This window comes from Ailuropoda melanoleuca, chromosome X (genome assembly GCF_002007445.2).
Source record: "Ailuropoda melanoleuca isolate Jingjing chromosome X, ASM200744v2, whole genome shotgun sequence".
In the NCBI taxonomy this organism is placed as follows: domain Eukaryota; kingdom Metazoa; phylum Chordata; class Mammalia; order Carnivora; family Ursidae; genus Ailuropoda; species Ailuropoda melanoleuca.
Genome location: NC_048238.1, coordinates 107,586,672 through 107,607,193, shown reverse-complemented (window position 1 = coordinate 107,607,193; position 20,522 = coordinate 107,586,672). Strand labels below are relative to the sequence as shown.

Below are 20,522 nucleotides of genomic sequence, written 5' to 3'. Positions count from 1 at the left end.
GCTGTTTCTTTCTCCTTTTATAAAGTGCCCTTTCCATCAATGTTTGGGACAGGACAAGACCCATGCGACTTGCAGCTTGTTCTATTCTGTGTGGCCAGGAGAGGAATTGCATGCATTCCGGGGGCAGCTTTACAATGACGTGTTATCACAGACCGTACCTAGGATATTTCTTCCTACTGCGAAGTGCGTGCTGTATTTTCTGAATTCACTGCAGACTGGGAAAGCTGTGCATTTCATCTGGCAAAGATTCCTTTAATTCGGGTGTTTCTCTGGATTCCATTAGGAAGCCTTTGTCCTTTCACTTCAAAGTAAACAAACACACTCATTGATCTTTAGAGAACTATCAAATTTTACTGTAAAACGTATTATTGCCATATCATTGTCTTTGGTTCCCTAATAACGTTACTTCACGTTATTCCATTTGTGACCCGCCTGGTGCAGTGAAATGTCATGAGCCTTCCCACAGTGAGTTAGAGTCTCACAAGAAGTAAAAAATAAATTTACTTAAAACAAGATGGAGTTCCGGCTGCTAACACGTTATAAATTGCTCTATTTTAAATGTCTGAACTGGGTACCCTTAAAATACAAGGGCATATTTCATTAGCACTTATGCAATTTTTCAGGCGACTTTTCCCAATGTTTCACTCATCATCAGATGAGAGAGAGCTTGTCAGGAAAAATTGCAGTTAATGGTAGTTAATGGTGGCTAAATTCAATGGACTTGTTTCTATTTTGTTTCACTCTTGCTGGAAATAATGAAAGTATTACATGAACAACCCTTAACGTTGCTTGCAAAAATGCGTCCAGTTCCAATGGTAGGTAACACAAAGCTTTATCTGATTTATAAAACAATCTATGTAAGCCTATTTTTATGTTTTATTTGATTCCAGCCATTAGCCTGAGCTAGAAGTTATTCTAAAACATACCTCACAGCAGCAATTTGCTGTACCAAATGAATTACTGTGCCGAATGAATCTGCATGAATCTATACCTGTTTCTAGGACACTGGAACACATGTTCTTGGAAAAGAAACACATTCAGACTATTCTTTTTGTGGAATGTGGTGGAAAGTCAAACCATTGGGCTTCACCTCAAATAGCAAGTCCCCCCTCCCTAGAGGCAATGCCCTCCATCTGTATTAACCACATCATCAACAAGACTCAGTTCTCAACCAATAAATCAGTAGTTACAGACGCAGGGAAGCCTTCCCACCCTTTCTGGCTGATTTGAAGTCCCTGAGTTGGGTCCCCACGCAGTTGGAGTTGGCCCTCCTTTTGCAAAACCGCACCGGTTACCCGTCTGAAGCCAATCCACTCTGGGCTTCCAAGGTAGGCCAACTGGCAGAGTTAAAGATCTCTCATTGGATGATGCAGCATCTGATGACGATGTGCTCAGAGGGCACTGGACCTTCACAAAGGCCACATGGTGCAGCATCGGCGAATCTCTGAGCCCTTGTTTTATACTTTTCAAGTTGTCTCTCTCTTGGCTTTCATCAGAACTCAGCTGCAGTGACAGAAACGCAAAATAGGGATCCTTGCACCCCAAGGCCAGGCCCACCTGTGGCTGATTTGCTGACAGCACTTTATCTGATGGCAAACATAAGAGTCCTCTGATTGCTAAGAATTTAATTTCTACTTCTCTTTGTAGATGAAAACACACATGCCTTCTCACACCACCGCCTGGATCTCCAGCATCATTCTCGGCCTATCCTATTCTCCCCCGGGGACAAAGGAAAATACAAGGACAGCAAGAGAAGGCTCGACTCGCAGTACGAAGCATCCCTGCCACAGGATGACTCTGCGACTTGATGAGACAGGCCAGGCTTCTGGATCTACTCCTGCTATTTCCTCCAAAGGGTAATCATGGACCTAGAGGGGAAGTCAACTGCAGTGCCTTTACAAAATGCCCTCAGAAAAGTAACTTGCGACCTACCACCTGGATGCTGTCTCAATCTGAGATTCCCAGGCCTCAGTGAATAAGACAATCGCTCAGTGAGATTTTGCAAGCACTGCATGCGGCTGGATGGCCACTTCCTGGTCCAGGGAACCAAGGCAGTGCAAAGAAGAGCTTGCTGCACAGAGATCATGGTGTGTGACCGGCAGCCGTCCTGCCCCACAAATTCTGGCCACACTTTTGGACCAGCCTCTCAGCATTCTGTATTTTCATCTTTGTTATTTATTTATTTTTTGGTGGATCATTCTTCTACTGCCACATTTCGTAATTTAACCCTACCGATTTGCTGAGAAACATGGTATTTGCAAAAATGGGTCCCTGACACGCAGGCATACAATAAGTAGTAAGAATAATGCGTGAGAAAATCTAAAGACAAGAAGTTAATCCCAGGAATAAAAATGTCAATATTGGAATTCCTCCATGGGATAAGGTAGCTGTTGTAATATACTCCAAATACCGTCACCGAACCATCTCACTCTCTACCCCTTTTATGAGATGCATGTAAGTAATAATGAGTATACATCAGGAATAAGTAAAAATAACAACGTGTAATTGGTGAAGGCAACTAGTCAGAGCTCATCTCTACTGCCCATCAATATTTTGGGTGCTTTCATACCCAATCAACTAATTATCTACTATCATGCCTTATAATATGAAGGAGATAAGACATAATGAATATTATACGTGGCTTGTATGTTATAGTCATTGTTGTAACATGCGTACAAAATGGATGTTTCAGTCAATAAAGTAATTCAAAATGATAATTAAATGGCAGACTGTGTACACAGAAACATCTTTGCTTTAAGCGTGTAGATCAGAAGACCAAAAATCCCAGTGTAGGAGTTTATACCACTTTACTGCATAGTAACTGCTCCTCGTCATAGGAGATCTGTTATGTAGAAAGCATTTATGTAAAGGACACATTCTTGGCCTTCTTCAAATACGATTTGGCTGTTTAGGAGAGAATACATCAGCTCTGGATTACGGGTGCTAGTGGAGTCAAGGAGCACATGCATTGTGTGGGATGCAACCTCCCTCCCAAAATTAAAAAAAAAAAAACTTAATTGTATTTTTTTCTCAATCTAACATTATTCAAGGTCACATTCCAAAAACACATTTGCACAAAAGGGGGTGTGTGTGCGCACAGGGATGCAGCCAGAGCTGCCAGCTGGGGAAGACACAGTTTGAAGTGGATAATCCACATGGCTAGATTTGAGAGTTGACTTCATTACTGCATTCTCAATAATACCAGCATTCAGAATGGTCTCAAAAGTCACCAGGATAACAGCACTATTATCTCTTACGGCAATATCTAATAAAAAGCTCTTAAGCACATCCAGTCCCTGGTTTTATAAAACATGGCAGCAAATTATCTGCCAAGAATGTTCAGTGAGTGTGCAGCGATTCTTTCTCTATTCAGCCGGCTTTTCTTCCCACAGTGAGGGAAGATGATGGGAGGACTGGAGTCAACCACTCAGGAGACAGCTTACAATTGCAGGTGGTCTGGGGGGAAAAAACCCCAAAACAGACAAAAGGTGCCTCACAAAAGAAACCTTCAGAATGAAAGTTGGTGGGATTTCAGAACACCTTCCATGCTACCAATACAAAAATAAAGCCTCCGTGATTTCCAAATACAAACCATAATTTCACCAAGCTGCTTTAAAGGGACGTTAGATTTAATGCATACTTTCTGATACTGGCAGGGGGCGGGAACTGGAGGAAAAGCCAGTGGGAGTGGCAAGGTAGACAAACAGGGAGCATCTGCACTCCAGGTGGCTAAGGAAGCCGAGGCTACATCCCTATGGACACTGGTAGATATTCCGGGGAAAAGTCTATGCCCAGCTAGTTTGGAAAACACTTCATATTCTACACCCCTCCTTAGAAACACAGTGAACATTAGCATTTTAAAGACTCAAAGGATTTCTACAATGAAAAGACTCCTTAGTTTTTTGTTTTTTTTAACCCACTGGTTCCCAAATATATTGGATCATAAAAGCCTTTTTTTTCTCCCCGAATAACAATTACTATTCCGTGGTGATCGTTGATGGTTAACAACTGAGGGAAAGTGAATCTAAATATTTCATATCTAAAATAATTTTGTCTTACACGCCCACATCATGGATAGAAAAGTGAGGTTATTTTCTTTCCCGCAGAATTGATTTGCCTCAAATGTCCACATTGTTTGCATGGCGTAAGTTTAAGACCGTCCAGCCAAAGCTTCCAAAGAAAGTTGTTTGACACTAATAAGAAATTATTGTAAACAGCCCGGTAAAAGCCTGATTTTCAATTAGAAGATGAGGGTCAATATACTAAAACCCTTGAAATAACCACCTGTGCCACATTCATGACTCTCTGGCCAACCTTCCTGGTGCTCACAACCGAGTGCAGAAATGGGCCTTTTCGTTTCACAGTCAAGAAGCTCAATGTGTTCTTGGCAATTATCTGAGACAACTACATCTGAGAAAAACAGTCTGAAGGGGCACCTGGGTAGCTCAGTTGGTTGGGCGTCCGACTCTTGGTTTCAGCTCAGGTCTTGATTTCAGGGTCCCGAGATCGAGCCCCATGTCTGCTGAGATTCTCTCTCTCCCTCTGCCCTTCCTGTCTCTCTCTCTCTAATAAATACATGACTCCTTAGAAAAAAGGAAAAAAAATCTGAAATCAGTACTCCACAAATAAAAGACCTAGGATTAACCCTCTATAATCAGTCCTGAAAAACCCCTGGCAAAACTGCTCACGCTAAATTCCGTATGTAAGTTCAAAACTGTGATTAGCCAAGTTGTTGCATGAGGGTTTTAAAATGCTTGCATTTATTTCTGGGCCTGTTTACTTTCTTTTTTACAATTTTTAAAAAATATTTTATTTATTCATTTGAGAGAGAGAGAGAGCATGAGTGGGCTCAGGGTGGGGGAGGGAGAAACAGACTCCCCTGCTCAGCAGGGAGCCTGATGTGGGGCTCGATCCCTGGACCCTGGGACCATGCCCTGAGCAGAAGGCAGATGCTTCACCCACTGAGCCACCCAGGCACCTCTGAGGCTGTTTGTCTCCATGCAGAGCAAGACGAGTTTCCCAAAGAAAGCATCTTAGGAGAAGAGAGAATCCATATAGGGCCTCGCTCTATATTGCTGTAAATGTTCCTGCATGGTTTGGCCCTCTCTCCAACAAAGACTGAACACATTATAAAGAGCCAAACCATCCAGCACCTAAATGAACACGTCGCGGGGAACGTGGGGAGGGGTGTCTTCTGTAGCCAAGACGGGCTCATAGTCCCCGGGGGCACAGATGTCCAATGATGTCGCACAGCTCAGCCCTGCCTGTTCTAAATGACGATACCAGGGAAACGTTCCACATGGGCTGCCAGGGTGCTTTAGAGAAGTCAAGCGACACTACGCCCATCTCCAGTTCCTGATCTGTCCACGTCATGGGGGCTGTGAGTATCCTGCACACCAAGGCTTGCATTCCATTCCAAATGTTAGTCATGAAAACTGCCCTAATTTTCTCACTAATTTATCGTTAGATGTTCAACTCATGGAATGTGTCCGTGGGCCAGGCAAACTGAAGGGGAAAGAAGGAACTCGAGGATGAGGTGCCCATGAGAACCAGAACCAGGCCGCGTCTGGCTGCTGTGGAAATACGGCATCTCACTAACTCGGAAGGAGAACGATGGAACTACCTCTGTGGCAGCCGGTGGCACCCCATCTCCACTTGGACTACAAACTATTAATATTAGTGATGGACACACTCTATAAACCATGGACCCCAAATTTAAAAAAAATAGTTTTACCTTTTGATGCTATACAAGTAAGCACCACTTTGCACAATAGATTTATTTCTGGAAAGTGCATGTAAATTGATGTTTTGAAAATCAAACCATATTGTAAATGCATGAGATGCGCTTACTGTTTAGAGGAAACCTGCAGTGAATCATTTTCAAAGTGAAGGATTCTTTTTAAGGGTGAAAAATTACCTTTTTATCTGTTTGGAAATATATGCTAGAATTTTGGTGACAGGTTTGCTTCAAGTGGGAAAACATCTCTATATGTCTTTCTTTGTTCTCTCCCACGTAAAATTGTAAGTTATACTCATTCAGTGGTAACCATCATGCAGCCAAACGACACTGCACTAGAGCGGGCTCGAGGATGTGCATCTCCCAGTGTTTTCATTATGAGAGACTGTCACGATTTGTCTGCTTTGTCCTTTGCCTTCTTCTGAAAAGGAGGAACTGTTAAATTGCTATTTATGAGAAACATTTCTTTGAAACCTTTATTGGAATTCAAGTAAGAGAAGAGTTTTATGCCATGGCTTCCATTTTAACATGGAATTAAAAGACAACAAGCCTGAATTGTGGCATGATTTTAAAAGTCAACTTACTCTACAGTTTAGATCTAAATGTTTTAGCCAGAGCAACACCTCCTGTTATTTAAAATTTGGGGACAGAGCTTCTAAGAGTTTAAAACACAACTTTATGCCAAGAATGGTCTTTGAGACGGTTGCTCTTCCACAGGGGTAGTCCTCTAACCAGTAGAATTCATGCCGTCCAGAGAAAGATCAGTTTCCAGAACGTGGAAATTCATTTACTTGGACTGATGTATTTATTTTACTCACAGTTTCAAGCTCTTATGCTAATAAAGGTGCCAGTAGCAAACATAATGGGTGTCCAACTCTAAATTATATGACAGATTGCAAAGTTTCACTGGACCGTTTTTTTATTCTACTTAATAGTTGATTTATGTCATATTTGGAATCAAACTGCTAAAGACATTTCTTTGCTCAGAAATGCTATCTTCTAAAAATCTGTTTTAGACCTTCACTTAATATACCACTCAACTGAATTCCTTACAGTGTACTTTCCCTAGCAAGGGAAGAAAAAAAGATTAGTCTATTGGGTCCGAAAGAGATATTAAAAAAAAAAACACACACACAAATATTTTTAAACAGTGCATATCTACTTTATGGCAATGCTCTCTTAACTCAGTGCTTAGAAGTAAGGGAAATAGCACCTCAGCGGATTATTTTTCATGGTTCACTCAGCGATGTGTTTACTAAGTCACTGTTACAACTACGTGCTTATATATTTTGATATACATTGTGTTCCACAATAGTGCATCTTCTGAGATTTCTTTCTTATTTTTAAAACCGATTTAAATGTTATTTTACCTTCCCTCCCAGCAAAAACAAGCTTATTTCTCAAGGGAGTCATAGGCAAGCCTGATCATAATTAAAGGCAGAGTGTGAAACGTCTTTTTAGACCAAGGAGACAGAAGCAGAGATGCAGCACGAGGAATGATTGTCCAGGCAAGGGAACAGAGTGTTTATTTCACAGAACAGCGGGGGCTAGCCCAAGAAATTTCATTCCTGTGTTTTATGATTCAGATGAATCCCCTTACGCATGCAAAAAAAGGGGGGGCATTCAAAAAAGGATTCTGTTCTGATTATTCAACTGCCAACGTGCTTGTTATAATATTTCAGAAGCAGTTATTCGTACGTATGTGAACCAAGCAATCCACAATTATGACTCAGGAAATTCCTCCACTGGTGATTTTACAAAAGGTGAGAGGCAATCCTGGGCGTGAGGGGCAGAGAACATCTTTGGTCAAGTTCTGGTCCTCTGTTGTTCTCTCTGTGATATCTGAGGACGTAGGTACTGCCATAGCTCCAAACAACCGAGTTCAGGTGGACTCTGGGATTGGTGATTCCACAGGTAGGTAGGAAGGCCAGGGTTCAGGGGGTCTCTTCCTGGAGTCAGCCAGACACAGTTTCAAGACACGACCCCACTGTAGAGGTGAGAACTTCGCTTCAATTCATGAAGCTCAGCTCCTCCTGTGTAAAATGCAGATAATAGCAGGGCCTACATCTCATTGGGGTGTGACTATTCAATTAGCTAGTGGATATAAACACTCAGTGTAGTGCCTGGCACTGAAGAAGTCCCAGGTTTTATTAGGAAAAACTAGCACAGAATTAAAAGTACAGCTGTGGCTGTGATAAGATGCTGTGACGAGCTCCAAGAAGGAGAAGAATGTGCCTAGTACCCAAAGTGTATGCATTTCAGATATTTTAGCCTTTCGTCATTTTTATCCTCGGGGGCTGGGCTAGGTGGGTCAACAGAGGAAATGTTCAATGTGGTCTGGGTTTGCTAGATCTGGAGAGGTCTTGCTCCAAATGGGAACCTCTGGGACAGCTCAGGGAATCGAGTGAAATGCTCCCCGCGTGGCCAAAGACTGGAACACAGCGCAAACGACAGTGGCTTGGAGCACTTAGTAATAATGACAGTACTAATCATGAGCATAATTAATAACCATAATTAATGTCTGCTGAGAACTTTCTAAGTACCAAGTACTGTGATAAGCACTTCAGTCACTTAATCCTATGATGTAGGTGCTATTACCATCCGCATTTTACGGAAGAGGAAGACAGTAATAGAGAGGTTGAGTGACTCGCTCAAGGTCACATGATTAAAGATGGTGGAGCTGGGGTTTGAACCCAGGCAATCTGTCTCCAGAGCCTATCCACTTCGATCTCTACACTATACTGCTTTCCATGACTAAACTGTACCCAGACACACCCACACGTGTCTTTATATTTCTTCTTATGAGACTACCTCTTCAATGTGGATTGAGGAATAGAAGAATAAAATATATCAAAATGTTAATGTTAATTTAAAAGAACTGACACCTTTGGATCTTTCCTGCTTTCTGGATCTTCTACCTGCCAGTCACTTGATGACGTTCGCTGGAGACGTCCTGTGTATGTGCGGGCAAATTCCCAGCACCCCCTTCCCTGAGCAGCTTGTGGACCTGTGGACCTATTCTGTTAAAAGTGCTACCTGGGGGCTCTACAGTCCTCACAAGTGGTGGGACTACTGGCTGGGCTTTCCTGGACATTCCTTGGGTTTGGAGGAATACCACGATCTACTCAGCACTATTCCAGTCTCCTCGGCAGACAGACTGACCAAACCAGAATGAATAGGCTCTCAAGTGACGTGAGAGGCAGTCTCCCTGCACCCCCTCAAGGGCCTTCAGACTGAGGTACCCCTCTGTTTCTTTTCCCCCCAAAGATTTGATTCATTTATTTGAGAGAGAGAGCCTGTGCACGAGTGGCAGGGGAGGGGCAGAGGGAGAGGGTGAGAAGCAGACTCCCTGCTGAGCACGGAGCCCGATGTGAGGCTCGATCCCAGGACCCTAAGATCACGACCTGAACCGAAGGCAGACACCCAACCAACTGAGCCACCCAGGCACTCCTGCCTCTGTTTCTGTTGCCCCACATCCCTCACTCCCAACTACCTGATACCGTCCAGCAGGTTAACTGTTTGCTGCCTGTTGTGTGGGAACGAGGATGCCAACCTCAGAGTGAGAACATCACCTCTGTCTGAAATTGCTCCTTTCAGACAGTTCGACAGAGATATTTTCTACATGTTGTGTAGGAAACACACGTTGAAATCCTGTTATGAGCATGGCAAAAAAGAAATTTTAAAAGCCCAGTCAAATAAAAAAATCCTGTTATGGAATGACAGACAGAGCCCCCAACTAATTATGAAGCCAGACACACCATGATGTGCTTGTCTTGGGGGAAATTCGAAAGGGAAGGGCAGCTGGAGAATCCCTGAAATTTAAACGCCTCAATGCCTCATCATCTTCACAAGCGAGATACCCTGGATTGCTTGTTTCATTTCCCTGGCTTGGGAGTATCAATACAATTTCAAGCTCTTTATGCCACGGGGCAAATCAGGGACTGCTTGCCCTCTTGACCTGAAAGCCTGCCGTGGGGCCGTTGTGCATCTCCCTATGGCGCCGAGCCTTGGGCGCCACAATCTGTGGTTCGCAAGTGGCTGCCATTTGGAACCCTGGGGCCATGGGGGTTTGTCCGGGATGGAGCCCCAGAAGTAGCTTTTCTCAGTGTCTCTGCATCTTTACCGTGCATCTTGGCTTCCTGCCGCCCCGAATATCGCAGTGCTCTCTGAATAGTATAAATCGAGCTGAAGTTGATTTAAATTTCATGTGGAAAACAGCTTTGCTTCAAAGCACAGCCATTTTTTATGTTTAAAAAAAATCCGTCAAGATATAATCTTTTTACACCCCCCCCCACTCTTTCTAGCAGACGGGAAGGCAGATTATTTCAATTAAGAGGATGTCGCTGACAATGGTAAGCAATGTTTCTTCAAAGTTCATGGCAGCAGCGCACTTTTAAATTGTGCAGTGACTGTCAAGATCTAATTTTCGAGGTATGGTTACCACAACAGCAACCTGGAATTTTAATCCGGTAGTAAAGGTCAAGACAGAGCACAGCCTTCAGGTCCTCTTCAATCTCAAAGAGAGCACCCCGAAAAAGCATGAAGATAAAGGGCGGACCTAACCCCGAATTGCGTGCTCTAAGACAGTGACGTTGTAACACGCATGCGATGGGGGGGAACGTTTTCACATTTTTCCACAAATGCTCAAACTATCACTAAACCGAATAAATAATACCTTGGGAGGAGGTGGGAAAACGCACTCAGTCTCGCCAAGGTGGTGAAAAGACCAGAAATGTGCTGGGCATAGCTAATCTAACTAGGAGAGGAGTGGCACATACAGCGATTGATTTTAAGTCATTGGCTCTCCGTCAGCACCGGGAGTCGATCTTTGGATTCAAACCACATCGATGCAACACTTTTGAGAAACAAAGGCAGATATTAGCAAAAAGAGTACTCAGCTGGGACTCAACAAGCTTGGGACTGAGCCTTGCGGCACTACGAGTTGTGTAAGGCTGAGCACCTCACTCAAGCCCCCCGAGCTGACTTGCCTGATTTCTACCGTGGGGAGAGAAGTAATACGGATAACTGCCTGCAATTCCATTCCATGAGCTCATCTGACAGCACCACAATTCACTAAGGAATCCAAGTAATATCGAGTCTCCATTTTATATATGATGCAGCAAAGGCTTGGGGGAAGCACCAAGTGACGTCATGATGTCACATGGCAAAGACAGAATGGGGGTCTGAGCCGCCCCACCTCCTGGCTCCCAGGATGGGGAGAGACCAAATGTAACAATATGTGTAGAAATGGAAAGCATTGTGGGACTAGAAAGCATTATTATTATTAGCAGTGTTATTCGCCTTCGTGCTTAACGATTAATGATTGTTCAATTGAAACGTGATACCAGTGTGGCAGGTCTGGTATAAGATGTAAAAGTATGAGTTTTGTAATCCAAGAATCCTCGAGTGAAATTCCAGCTCTGTCACTAACTAGCAGGTGGATGACTGGCTCAGAATCACAGACCTAGTTAGTGACAGGATGAAGGGTGGTGGGTGGCTGAAGCAGAGAAGGGGCACAGGGCAAAGGACACCTAGCAGGCCAGGTCCCCAGCATTGGCACTAGCAGCGGCCGTGTGGACGTGGCTGTTTGGGGTGAGAACCTGGCGAGGACAAGCCTGGGCATGGTGGCGAGGACATATGGAAGGTGCCCAGAAGAGGAGGCCAGAAGTGGTGGCTAGAATTACCCAAGCGCATTGTTCACGTGCAGTTTCTAGGCTTCTTTTATCGCTGTACTACAGGAAACACATGACTGATTTTGGAGACACCTAGAATAACCTTTTTAAGTCCCACATATCCTAGACAATTTCTAGATATTGCGAGTATGAGGGACTTTTGAGGGATTTTTCTCTTCAAAATCTAGAAATAACTTCACGTTATTACAATATCGAGATACTAGTCTGGGATTTTAAGAACTGGGCAACCTATGCAGAAATGGGGTTAGTCCTGAAACTAGGCAACTGAGGTGCCAGTACCATAGGCTCGCTTCTGGGTAGAGCATTACCTTCCAGTCCCCCCTTCCTAGATCCCTCTCCCCTGAGCTAAGGAGCTGCACTGGTGGATAGTGGGTGCCACGATCCCCGGGGGGGGGTAGCAAAGACAAGACACTGCGCTCATTTGGATTTACAAGGTATACCATCCCTCTGCCCTTCCAGGTCCCCATCTTGGCAGCGTATTTGGAGATGTCAACCAAATAGCTTTGAGACCTTCTCCTATTCGGTTCCTCATTATGGACATGGATGGATGAACCACAAAGAAAGGCATTTGTCAGATTTTTCAACTGATTTTACAGCTGGAATTGTGCAAGCATCTGCAGTATTCTACCAACACTGCTCCCCACTTGTCAGTAAAACGGAAGGGCTTTTAGCAGCTCTGGGAAGGTGTCAAGAGCAGACCATTTAAACATAGCACTCCCGGTACCGTAATTGTGGCAGAGGATCTGGCCATTTGTGAAATGCTTGATAGGATGGGAAAGAAGAATGAATAGTTTAGAAGCAGGGCAGATACTCTTCTCAGCTACTCCAGCCTCAGCTGGGTTGGTTTGCTTATTTCTTTTTAATTCCTAGGAATGATTGACGGCCTTGTCTACACTTCTGTTTCTTCACCTGGAAGATCGGTCTGCACTCTGGTTGGTGTGCTCCAGCCTTGCAACCATCTGGGGAATCTGGGGACAAGGCAGCATGTTCTAATGGGCATGCAGAGCTCTGGCTTCCCGTCCCAGCTCCCTCCTCTCTAGCTGGAGGATGTCGGGCAAGTATCTTCCTCCAGCCCAACCTGGTTTCCTTTCACCTGTGGCTGTCTAACGAGATTGCTGTGACATGCACATGAGGCCAGTGCATTGTGTGAGAGTCTTTACGATAACAGAACAGGGGCACCTGGGTGGCGCAGTCGGTTGAGCGTCCGACTCTTGATTTCGGCTCAGGTCATGATCTCAGGGTCATGGGATCGAGCCCCATGTGGGCTCCCCACTCAGTGGGGAGACTGCTTGGGGATTCTTTCTCTCCCTCTCCCTCTGTCCTGCCCCCCACTTGTGTTCATACTCTCTCTCTCAAATAAATAAATAAATCTTAAAAAAATCCTTTAAAAAAATAATCACAGTGCACAGGAAAGTAGCCCTGGTTGTAGTGACTTACAATCCAGTAACTGAAAAAAGTGCACGCATATGTGTGTGTGACTCTCATTAGACTGGACAGCATTAGAGGGACCTGACGCTCTGTAACACGGAGTGTGTGGTGTATGCGTGTGTGATCACATTACATTCAATTATACAACTGGAATTATTTTTGCTTTGGTGCCCTCCTTTTATTAACTTCAGTGCCTTCAAAACATCGAGGAGAACTTGGGGAATAATCCATTGTTTGATCACATTGGGAATAGTTTTCAACATTATTCTACTATGAGGACATAAAGAAATGTTTCAATTATCAACCAAGTTGGTAAGCGTGAGAGATGATGGCTGAAACTCTCATAAGAACAGACCTAAGTATCAGCTGTCTTCTGTTTGCTTTAATATGGCAAAATGGAGCCTTCTGGAGAGAGATGCTCTTCCTGCCATAGGTCACAGAAATCAGCCTCACAGGGATTTGACATGGTGGTATAAGTCCCTCAGAGGCACAGATCCTTCTGGCTCTCTGAAGGGAGTGTCCTACAGGCACAATGACTCAGTTGGGCCCTTGGCCCTGAGCTGAGGACAGACCCGTGCTCGCCTACACAGCGCCCATGTCCACACGTGCCGTATATGCAAGCCCTCTCAGTGACAGTATTAAGATCTAATACTTTCCCTGATCTAAACCAAACTGACAGCGACCATCCTGGCCTCCAGTTGTGGTCAGTCCACTTTGGCCTAATGCCTGGGCAAGATCCCAACTGACTGGAAATCAGTAGGGCCATGTCCAAAGTGTCCACGAGATGGATGGCTTTAGTGTCGTTTAAGGGCATGTGCTCTGAAGTCTGTCTTGTTCTGGCTTTGTTACTGTAGCTTTTTGGGCACGTCCCTCAACGTCATCGAGTTTTGGGTTCTGCCCCTGTGGAATATAATGAGGTGACTCCCATAGGCTTGTTATCAAGAGACAAAGTGCCTGGCACATAGTAGGCTCTCAGTCGATCTGGTTTAGTTGAGGTACTGGTGTTATCAGTGTGAATGTATCCTTCATGGCGAGCTCCTAGAGGGAAGGACGTGTGAATTTATCACACTGCTTCACCCAGAGCTTTGCACACTAGGGGCTTCTTGCATTTTGTTGAAAGGAATGAAAGTGTGAATGAATGAATAAATATGGATGCAAATCAGGTGGAAAAAAAGAGATACTTGACTTTTCCCTGAGAGGAAGAGAGGGAGACGTTGGCTTCTCATTACAGATTCTCACAATCCACCAGAAACAGACGAATCTTGGGTACATGAACAACACAAAAATCAAATCTGATCTTTCAAGATTTATGCTCGCTGCGCAAAAACATCCCTGTTTTGAGCTTCTGTCAGGAAAGTGGAAACCCACTCCTCCCACCGAAACAGCCTCACTTTTCAGTCTTGGCGCCTGTCAAGCACCAGCAGCTTCAGCGTTTCTTGCTGCGAACATTCCAAATGCCAATATTGCTTGTTGTCACAGTAGCCAATATACGATCCTCAAAATAAAATCCTCTCGATGTCTGATTACTCTTCATAAGGACCTCATGCTGATTCATTTCAAACTGTGAATTACCTTTAATTCACAGCTTGAACAGGCTGCCAAATTTTGTTTTCTCCACTCCCAGGTGGCTGTCCCTGATGTGGTGGAGAACATCCAAGAGAATATTAAGTCCTTAGGAAAAGCTGGCAAGCTCGGAGAGGCAGGGCCTACAAGACAGGTTCAAAGCAAGAGTTGGCGTACGTCTCGGCCTAAAAACCGGAATGGCTGCAACTAGTGAAAACCGTCGAGATGACCAGGTCATCAGGAAAGCTGAGTGGAGCGCTTGAAGCCGCACACTCCTCGATAGCGTGTCCAGATTCCAAAGGCTAAGTCATGTGATCTGATTAAGGATTCATCTGATTAAGAAAATCACAGCCTCCTTTCCCTGTCTCATTACACAGTCGCTTCACTACCAGAATTGTATCTAAAAAGCAGAGCAAACATCTCCTTACGGGAAAGTATATGAAATTGCTAGAGACGTGGCTAGTGCTCCACAAGAAACCCTGATGGTTCTCGAATCTCAAATCAGATTCTTGAAGGAAACATTTTCAATGAGAAAAATTTAGGTGGGATGGTCAGGGTTGTAATGAACATGAAGGTTTTTTTTTTTTTTTTGCGGGGGAGGGGGCGGTTAAAAAATTCAAAATTCACCTGAGAAATAACGTAATGCTTCTTATTGGTGATAGTAAACTGGAAAACATTCTACTAGTCTTTCTACTCTCTGTGGTAAGGAACACTTCCTACCACAGAGAGAAGAGTTTAGAAATCATTATTTAAAGCAATTTTGACCACATTTGGGTATAATTTACCGTGGGCCTCCTTCCCACTAACTTCAGCTGTACGAGTCTTCCATGTTCAACATGCCAAATGGGGTGTTCCGAACCCCCAAACTCACGAGAGCCCACAAGCAAGGGCAGCATGGTTGGGGGAAGAGGCCCGGCTCCAGGCTTTCCTGCCAAGGAGCAGCGTAACTCGCTCAGCCCCCTGTGCCTTCATAGCCACAACGTTTCCTCTTCCTCCTAACTAGCGTTACCTTCAAGGATCCGTTTGTGCGGCGTACGTACACCCATCACCCACAGGGGAACGGAGGCCGGCCACAACTAGTCTGTCTCCTCAAGGACTTTCATCAAGTCTCTGGGCCCATGGCTGGGATATTTTCAAACCTGTAGCTAATAACGTAAGTGAAAGAACTGGTTTTATGGCAAGAACAGCATTATGGCTACATCTGCCTTCATAGTGGGCTTTTATGGAAACCATCCAGGCATTCAAGACAGAATGGCTCAAGACACAGGGGCTGCTTGATTGAAAGGGGGTCTGGAGGGTTTCCAACTGGACAGAGTCCAGATACTAACAATGAAGTATAACAAAGGCACTGGATACTTGGATCGTCCATCTTCTCAATAGTGCTCACAAAATTAGCTGATGTCAAGGACCGACTACACAGATACCCTCGAGAACATGGATGTTGTCTGAAAATGCTTCTCAGGGCGACTGAATGCATCTTGTCTGTTCCTATTTAGGACAGCTCATAAAAGACCAACAAGGTCATGCATTTCTATAAAGCCACTGTACTGACAAGGAATTGACAAGATGTTATAAACTAGATGAAGCAATCCAACTCGACGGAGAAAATCCAAGTTCTTTGGGTTTGGTTTCAGTTTTCTCCTCCATCAGTCCTTAATGGCTTCATTAAGAAACTAGAAAGTAACACAATGTCTGGTGTGTACATTCAATCCCTGAATATCGTAATGGAAATAAATGGATCTTTCAGAGGCAGAACGGACATGATATTACTGCACAAATATACAACTTAGAGCCCTGAAAAATACAATTTGACCTTCAGACACCCATGCCCCATCCTCTTTGGGGAGAGGGACCTCTTTGGAAGGAGGCTAGAAACTCCTTTGGATTTAGAAGCCCTGGGTGAGGCCCGGTCCAAGACTCACAGAGGCGGAGGGAAACAAAAACCACTGGGTCTTCTTTCCTCTAGAACTTATTAAGGGTTAAAGGTAAAGGCACTTTTATGTTGTTAAGTCTAATTACTAAAGAGTATAATTTTTTTAGAGTATAACTGTTTACATTTGAATTCTGACAAGTGTTTGCGTCTGTACCTTTATGTGTATACACATAGCTCATTAATTTGCTTAATTTCCCCTAGGGGGCTCTATCTGTATATTTTGAAATAAAAATAAGTTCCCCCATGATTTACACTCTTATTCTCTGAATCCTAAGTCAGTGCTTTCTCCCTAGTACTATAACTACCACAGAAGAAAGCTGCAAACTCAGGTCTTGGAACTCCCCTAGTCTAATGCTCTCGCCTCACAGGGAGTGAGAGTTCTAGACGGAGCAGGTCGGATGTCACCCCGTGGATGGACATCCCATAAAAAGCATTGTATGGCAGTGAAATCTATTGAGTGAGGAAAAACCTGGTTCTCCAAAAGCCAGTCAGACTGCTGGGGTCAGGCCCAGAGAGAATGTGGCTGTCACGAACCCAAAGGGAGCCTGGCTGGTTCCCAGTTTGGATTTGGACACTTGGATCAGTGTTTTTGAACCTGCTGCCCACGCCTGCAGTCCTTACAATCCGGGCCCAAATGGAAGATCTGCATTTCATCAACTGGAGAAGAGAAGCCAAGATGAGGAAAACTAATAAAGTATCCCAGTAATTAAGGGATTCTGCTTTGCAAGACTCTCATCTCTCTCACTGCAGTAAGTGGCGGGAGCATGTCCAGGACATTTGCTGGCCTTGGGAAGGTGTCTGTCCTGCAGCAGGGCCAACCACGGGGTTGTTTCGCACCAAACTCGAGCCACCAGCGGGCTGTCTACACCAGAATGTTCTTAGTTGCCTGAAGGATTACCCTGCCACATGGAAAATCCTAGAAGCTGTCTTGAAAAGCACACGGTAGTAAAATAGGGGAGTGATAGTATTGGCTAAGCGGATAATAATTCGGAAGCTAAAAATAAAAATTATTATAACTCTATCTGTCCTGTATTAAACCCACACCCTACCATAAAGAAGGAAGTTATTCCAGCTGAAGTCTGATGGACAATCAGTCTTTAGATCCAACAGCTAAAAAGAGAGCAGTTCATTCAAAAAATGGACTCAGCATCTTATAGTTTTATCGAACACTTCCTACGGATAACCTCAGTCCTACTGAATTGCGCCATATACCCCTGTGCTATGAAGTGCTGTTTTCTGGAAAGGCAGCCTCTAACTATAAATCACAATTGATGAGTTTATTTCTGTTAGTTACAAACTATTGAAATATTGAATTTTATGGTTTATATGGAAATCAACATATTTCACAGCAGGAGCCTAATACTCTTGCTTTAGGAGTAAGATCATTTTACAGGGGGAAAAATACTTCTATATTTTTTCATGTCTGGAAACCTGTGTTGATTTCCTACACACTCAAGTGTGTGCATGCGTGTGTGTGAATTTTATTGACAGTTTAACAGGAGAAGGGCAAGGTACGAGAGTAAGACTTACTGTTTACTAGAATAACAAGGGGGAAGGGCAATTCAAGAAGCAATGGACGGAAAAGCTGCAATGAACAATATCAAAGACGATTTTGATTTCCATGTTTCCACATAATCTGGTCCTTAATTCAGACCAGTTATGGTTTTATTTTCCCCCTTTCTTATTTCTTTCTCACCTCTTTAACTGAGAGTTCTGGGTTGCTGAAATCGAACTTTGAATTAGAAGGCAGAGATCAAGCCAGAAAACAAAACAAGGAGGCTGACAATGGGGTCAGGGCTCTGGGGGCTTTGCTGCTCAGCAGAACCAGGAACACGGAAATGCCACTGTCCTTCTCAGAGCCATGGTCTATTTGGGAGTCATTCCCAGTTGTTCTATGCAATTATTCACGATCTTCCAAAAGGTGAGCAATTCACTTCAAGTGTGCCATTAGACTACTTGAATGTCATAAATTATTTCATTTTGAAAAATTTCAAGTATGTGACTATTAGTCACATAGAAAAGTCGACTTTCATTTTCCATTATTAGGAATGGAAGGAGTTGTGAGAGAAATACTCCCTTGATACGTTCTTGGACAAATGGATATTACAAAATCTACAGTAGTTAATCTGAGGAAATTGGTTTCTCTGTACCCCTCCTTCAGTCAGCATTAATAACAAATGGATACAGTGCTGAGAGAATCGCAGGGCCCCCTGGCTTCTGAACTTCAACCCAGCATCATGTAATCTCTTATTCCATCTCTTTCTGTCTATCCTTGTTTGTCTTTAATATACAGTCACCAGATGACCTGCAGACAGCAAGGTCTCAGGCTGACTGGCCATAACAATCCGTACTTCATGTCCCATCATGGCTGCTGAGACGTGTCCTTTCTCCACCCTAGGCGGTGGCGTCTGAATATTGTGTCTAATGAGGTCTGTGAAGGAAGTTATATAATATTCAAATAACTAGCCAAGAATCACAGTTGTTTTCATATTCCAGAATTACCAATCCAGCCTGTATTTACCTCACTAGAGAGTCTAACGGTGACCTCACTCGTTTTTACTGTTACTCGCTTATTGTGGGAAATCTCATTGTCCTCTCTAACCAAACTCCATGTTATTATGAGCCGAGGTTCCTATTTTCGAGGAGCGGGAGAGAGAACAAGATTCGCTTGGCACCGAGGCACCGTTTCCTTGCCAAATGCCCCCAAAGAAGGCTGCTCTGGAAACCCAAGTACTCACGGCTCCAGCGATACTAACTTCGTAGAAGCTCTGTTGGTTGGGTCGCTCCACTCTGAAAAGAAAGGCCACACGCAATTACTACCCATGGTTTCCACTGTCAAATGGTCACTCTGAATGAAATCGGTCTTCAAACATGCAGCCCTTCCAGTTACAGATATGTATTTTTATAGCATCCTGCCATAAATCACAGATGAAAAAGTACAGGGAACAATTGGATGTATCACGATATGACTTTTTGCCACTGTCAATTCATGCTTTCACGATATTAGGTAGGAAAGAGAAGAAAGTGGGGGAGGAGACAACATGAATGTTTGGACTAAGTAGAATTTTTTAAAAATACCTACTTTGTAAGGTGAATCCTGGGGTCAGGTGTTGGGATTCCTATAAGGAAGAACACACAAGACAAATATTAGTGAAATGCTACAGAGGGAGCAAAAGATGTATCTGTTATTGTTGAAGACAGAACTTGCCTAGTGTTTACCAAAAAGGAAGCCCCTCTTGACAATTCCATTAAGCCGGCTTCCGTCCCTAGCTCTATTTGAAGGATAAACATTTGCTAGTCGAACCCGCTGCAACATGACCATACCTGCCGTTCCATCAGACCCATGAAACGTATGCAACATGGGAACAAATGACCCACACGTGTGAAATTCAAGTGTTTAATTTCTCACTTAGCTAGGCAATGAGGTCTCTAAGGAAGGAAAGGGGCCCTGGTTCAAACTAACAAATGATCCTGGTTTTTGTAGAAGTGTAAACAAGACCGTAATTAATAGATGTGCTCAGTTGCTCCCTTTTATAGTAACAACTCCAATTTTCTACCTTAACTGTGACACATATGCGATAGATGGATCTCATTTTCACAAGACAAGTATTCTTAAAACTTCATTACAAATTTGGTGAAGGATAGGAAGCCATTTGAAATACGTGAGTGGAGCACTTTATTTAAAGGATTTAGATTTGATTTGAAAGTCACCCTGCACACAACTCATTCACTGATTTTGAGAAATGCAGATTTCTACACATGGCGCTTTCTGGGAGCATGGCACACCTGTGTGGATCCTGACCAAACTCACAGGCAGAAGCACTATAACAATGGACAGGGTTTGCACGGCACCGTGGGGACGGAAGGGAGAGTACTGACGGCAAGACAAGAGCTTCAAAAGGGGGACAACGAATTCAAGGAAATACAAGAATTGGTTATGTCCACCACTGCTGTAAGTAATCTAGTCTTGAAGCCTAATCTTGCTACCTTACAGAAGAAAAACAGAATCAGAGGATCGTCTGTCTTTAAGAGAAAGTAATCAAGTACAATAACACTGTGCTTTAATGGAAAGTGAATGTTTCGATCTATTTAGTATGATTCTGTTGCCCAGGAGATTTCACTTCCAGCAAGATCACCACTCCATAAGACTACCAGAAACTCCACAAGG

At 43.8% G+C, this 20,522-nt stretch overlaps 1 protein-coding gene across 8 annotated transcripts in view; it reads right to left on the bottom strand.

Annotated features, from left to right (window-relative positions):
• The window catches only part of AFF2 (AF4/FMR2 family member 2), a 444,617-nt gene that overhangs the window by 121,099 nt on the left and 302,996 nt on the right, over positions 1-20,522 (bottom strand). For all 8 annotated transcript variants that reach the window (XM_034648984.1, XM_034648986.1, XM_034648985.1 and 5 more), the window contains 2 exons: positions 19,437-19,473; positions 19,111-19,144 (listed from right to left, as the gene is read on the bottom strand). In XM_034648984.1, the coding sequence (XP_034504875.1) occupies positions 19,111-19,144; positions 19,437-19,473 (71 nt within the window). The remainder of the gene's footprint in view (positions 1-19,110; positions 19,145-19,436; positions 19,474-20,522) is intronic.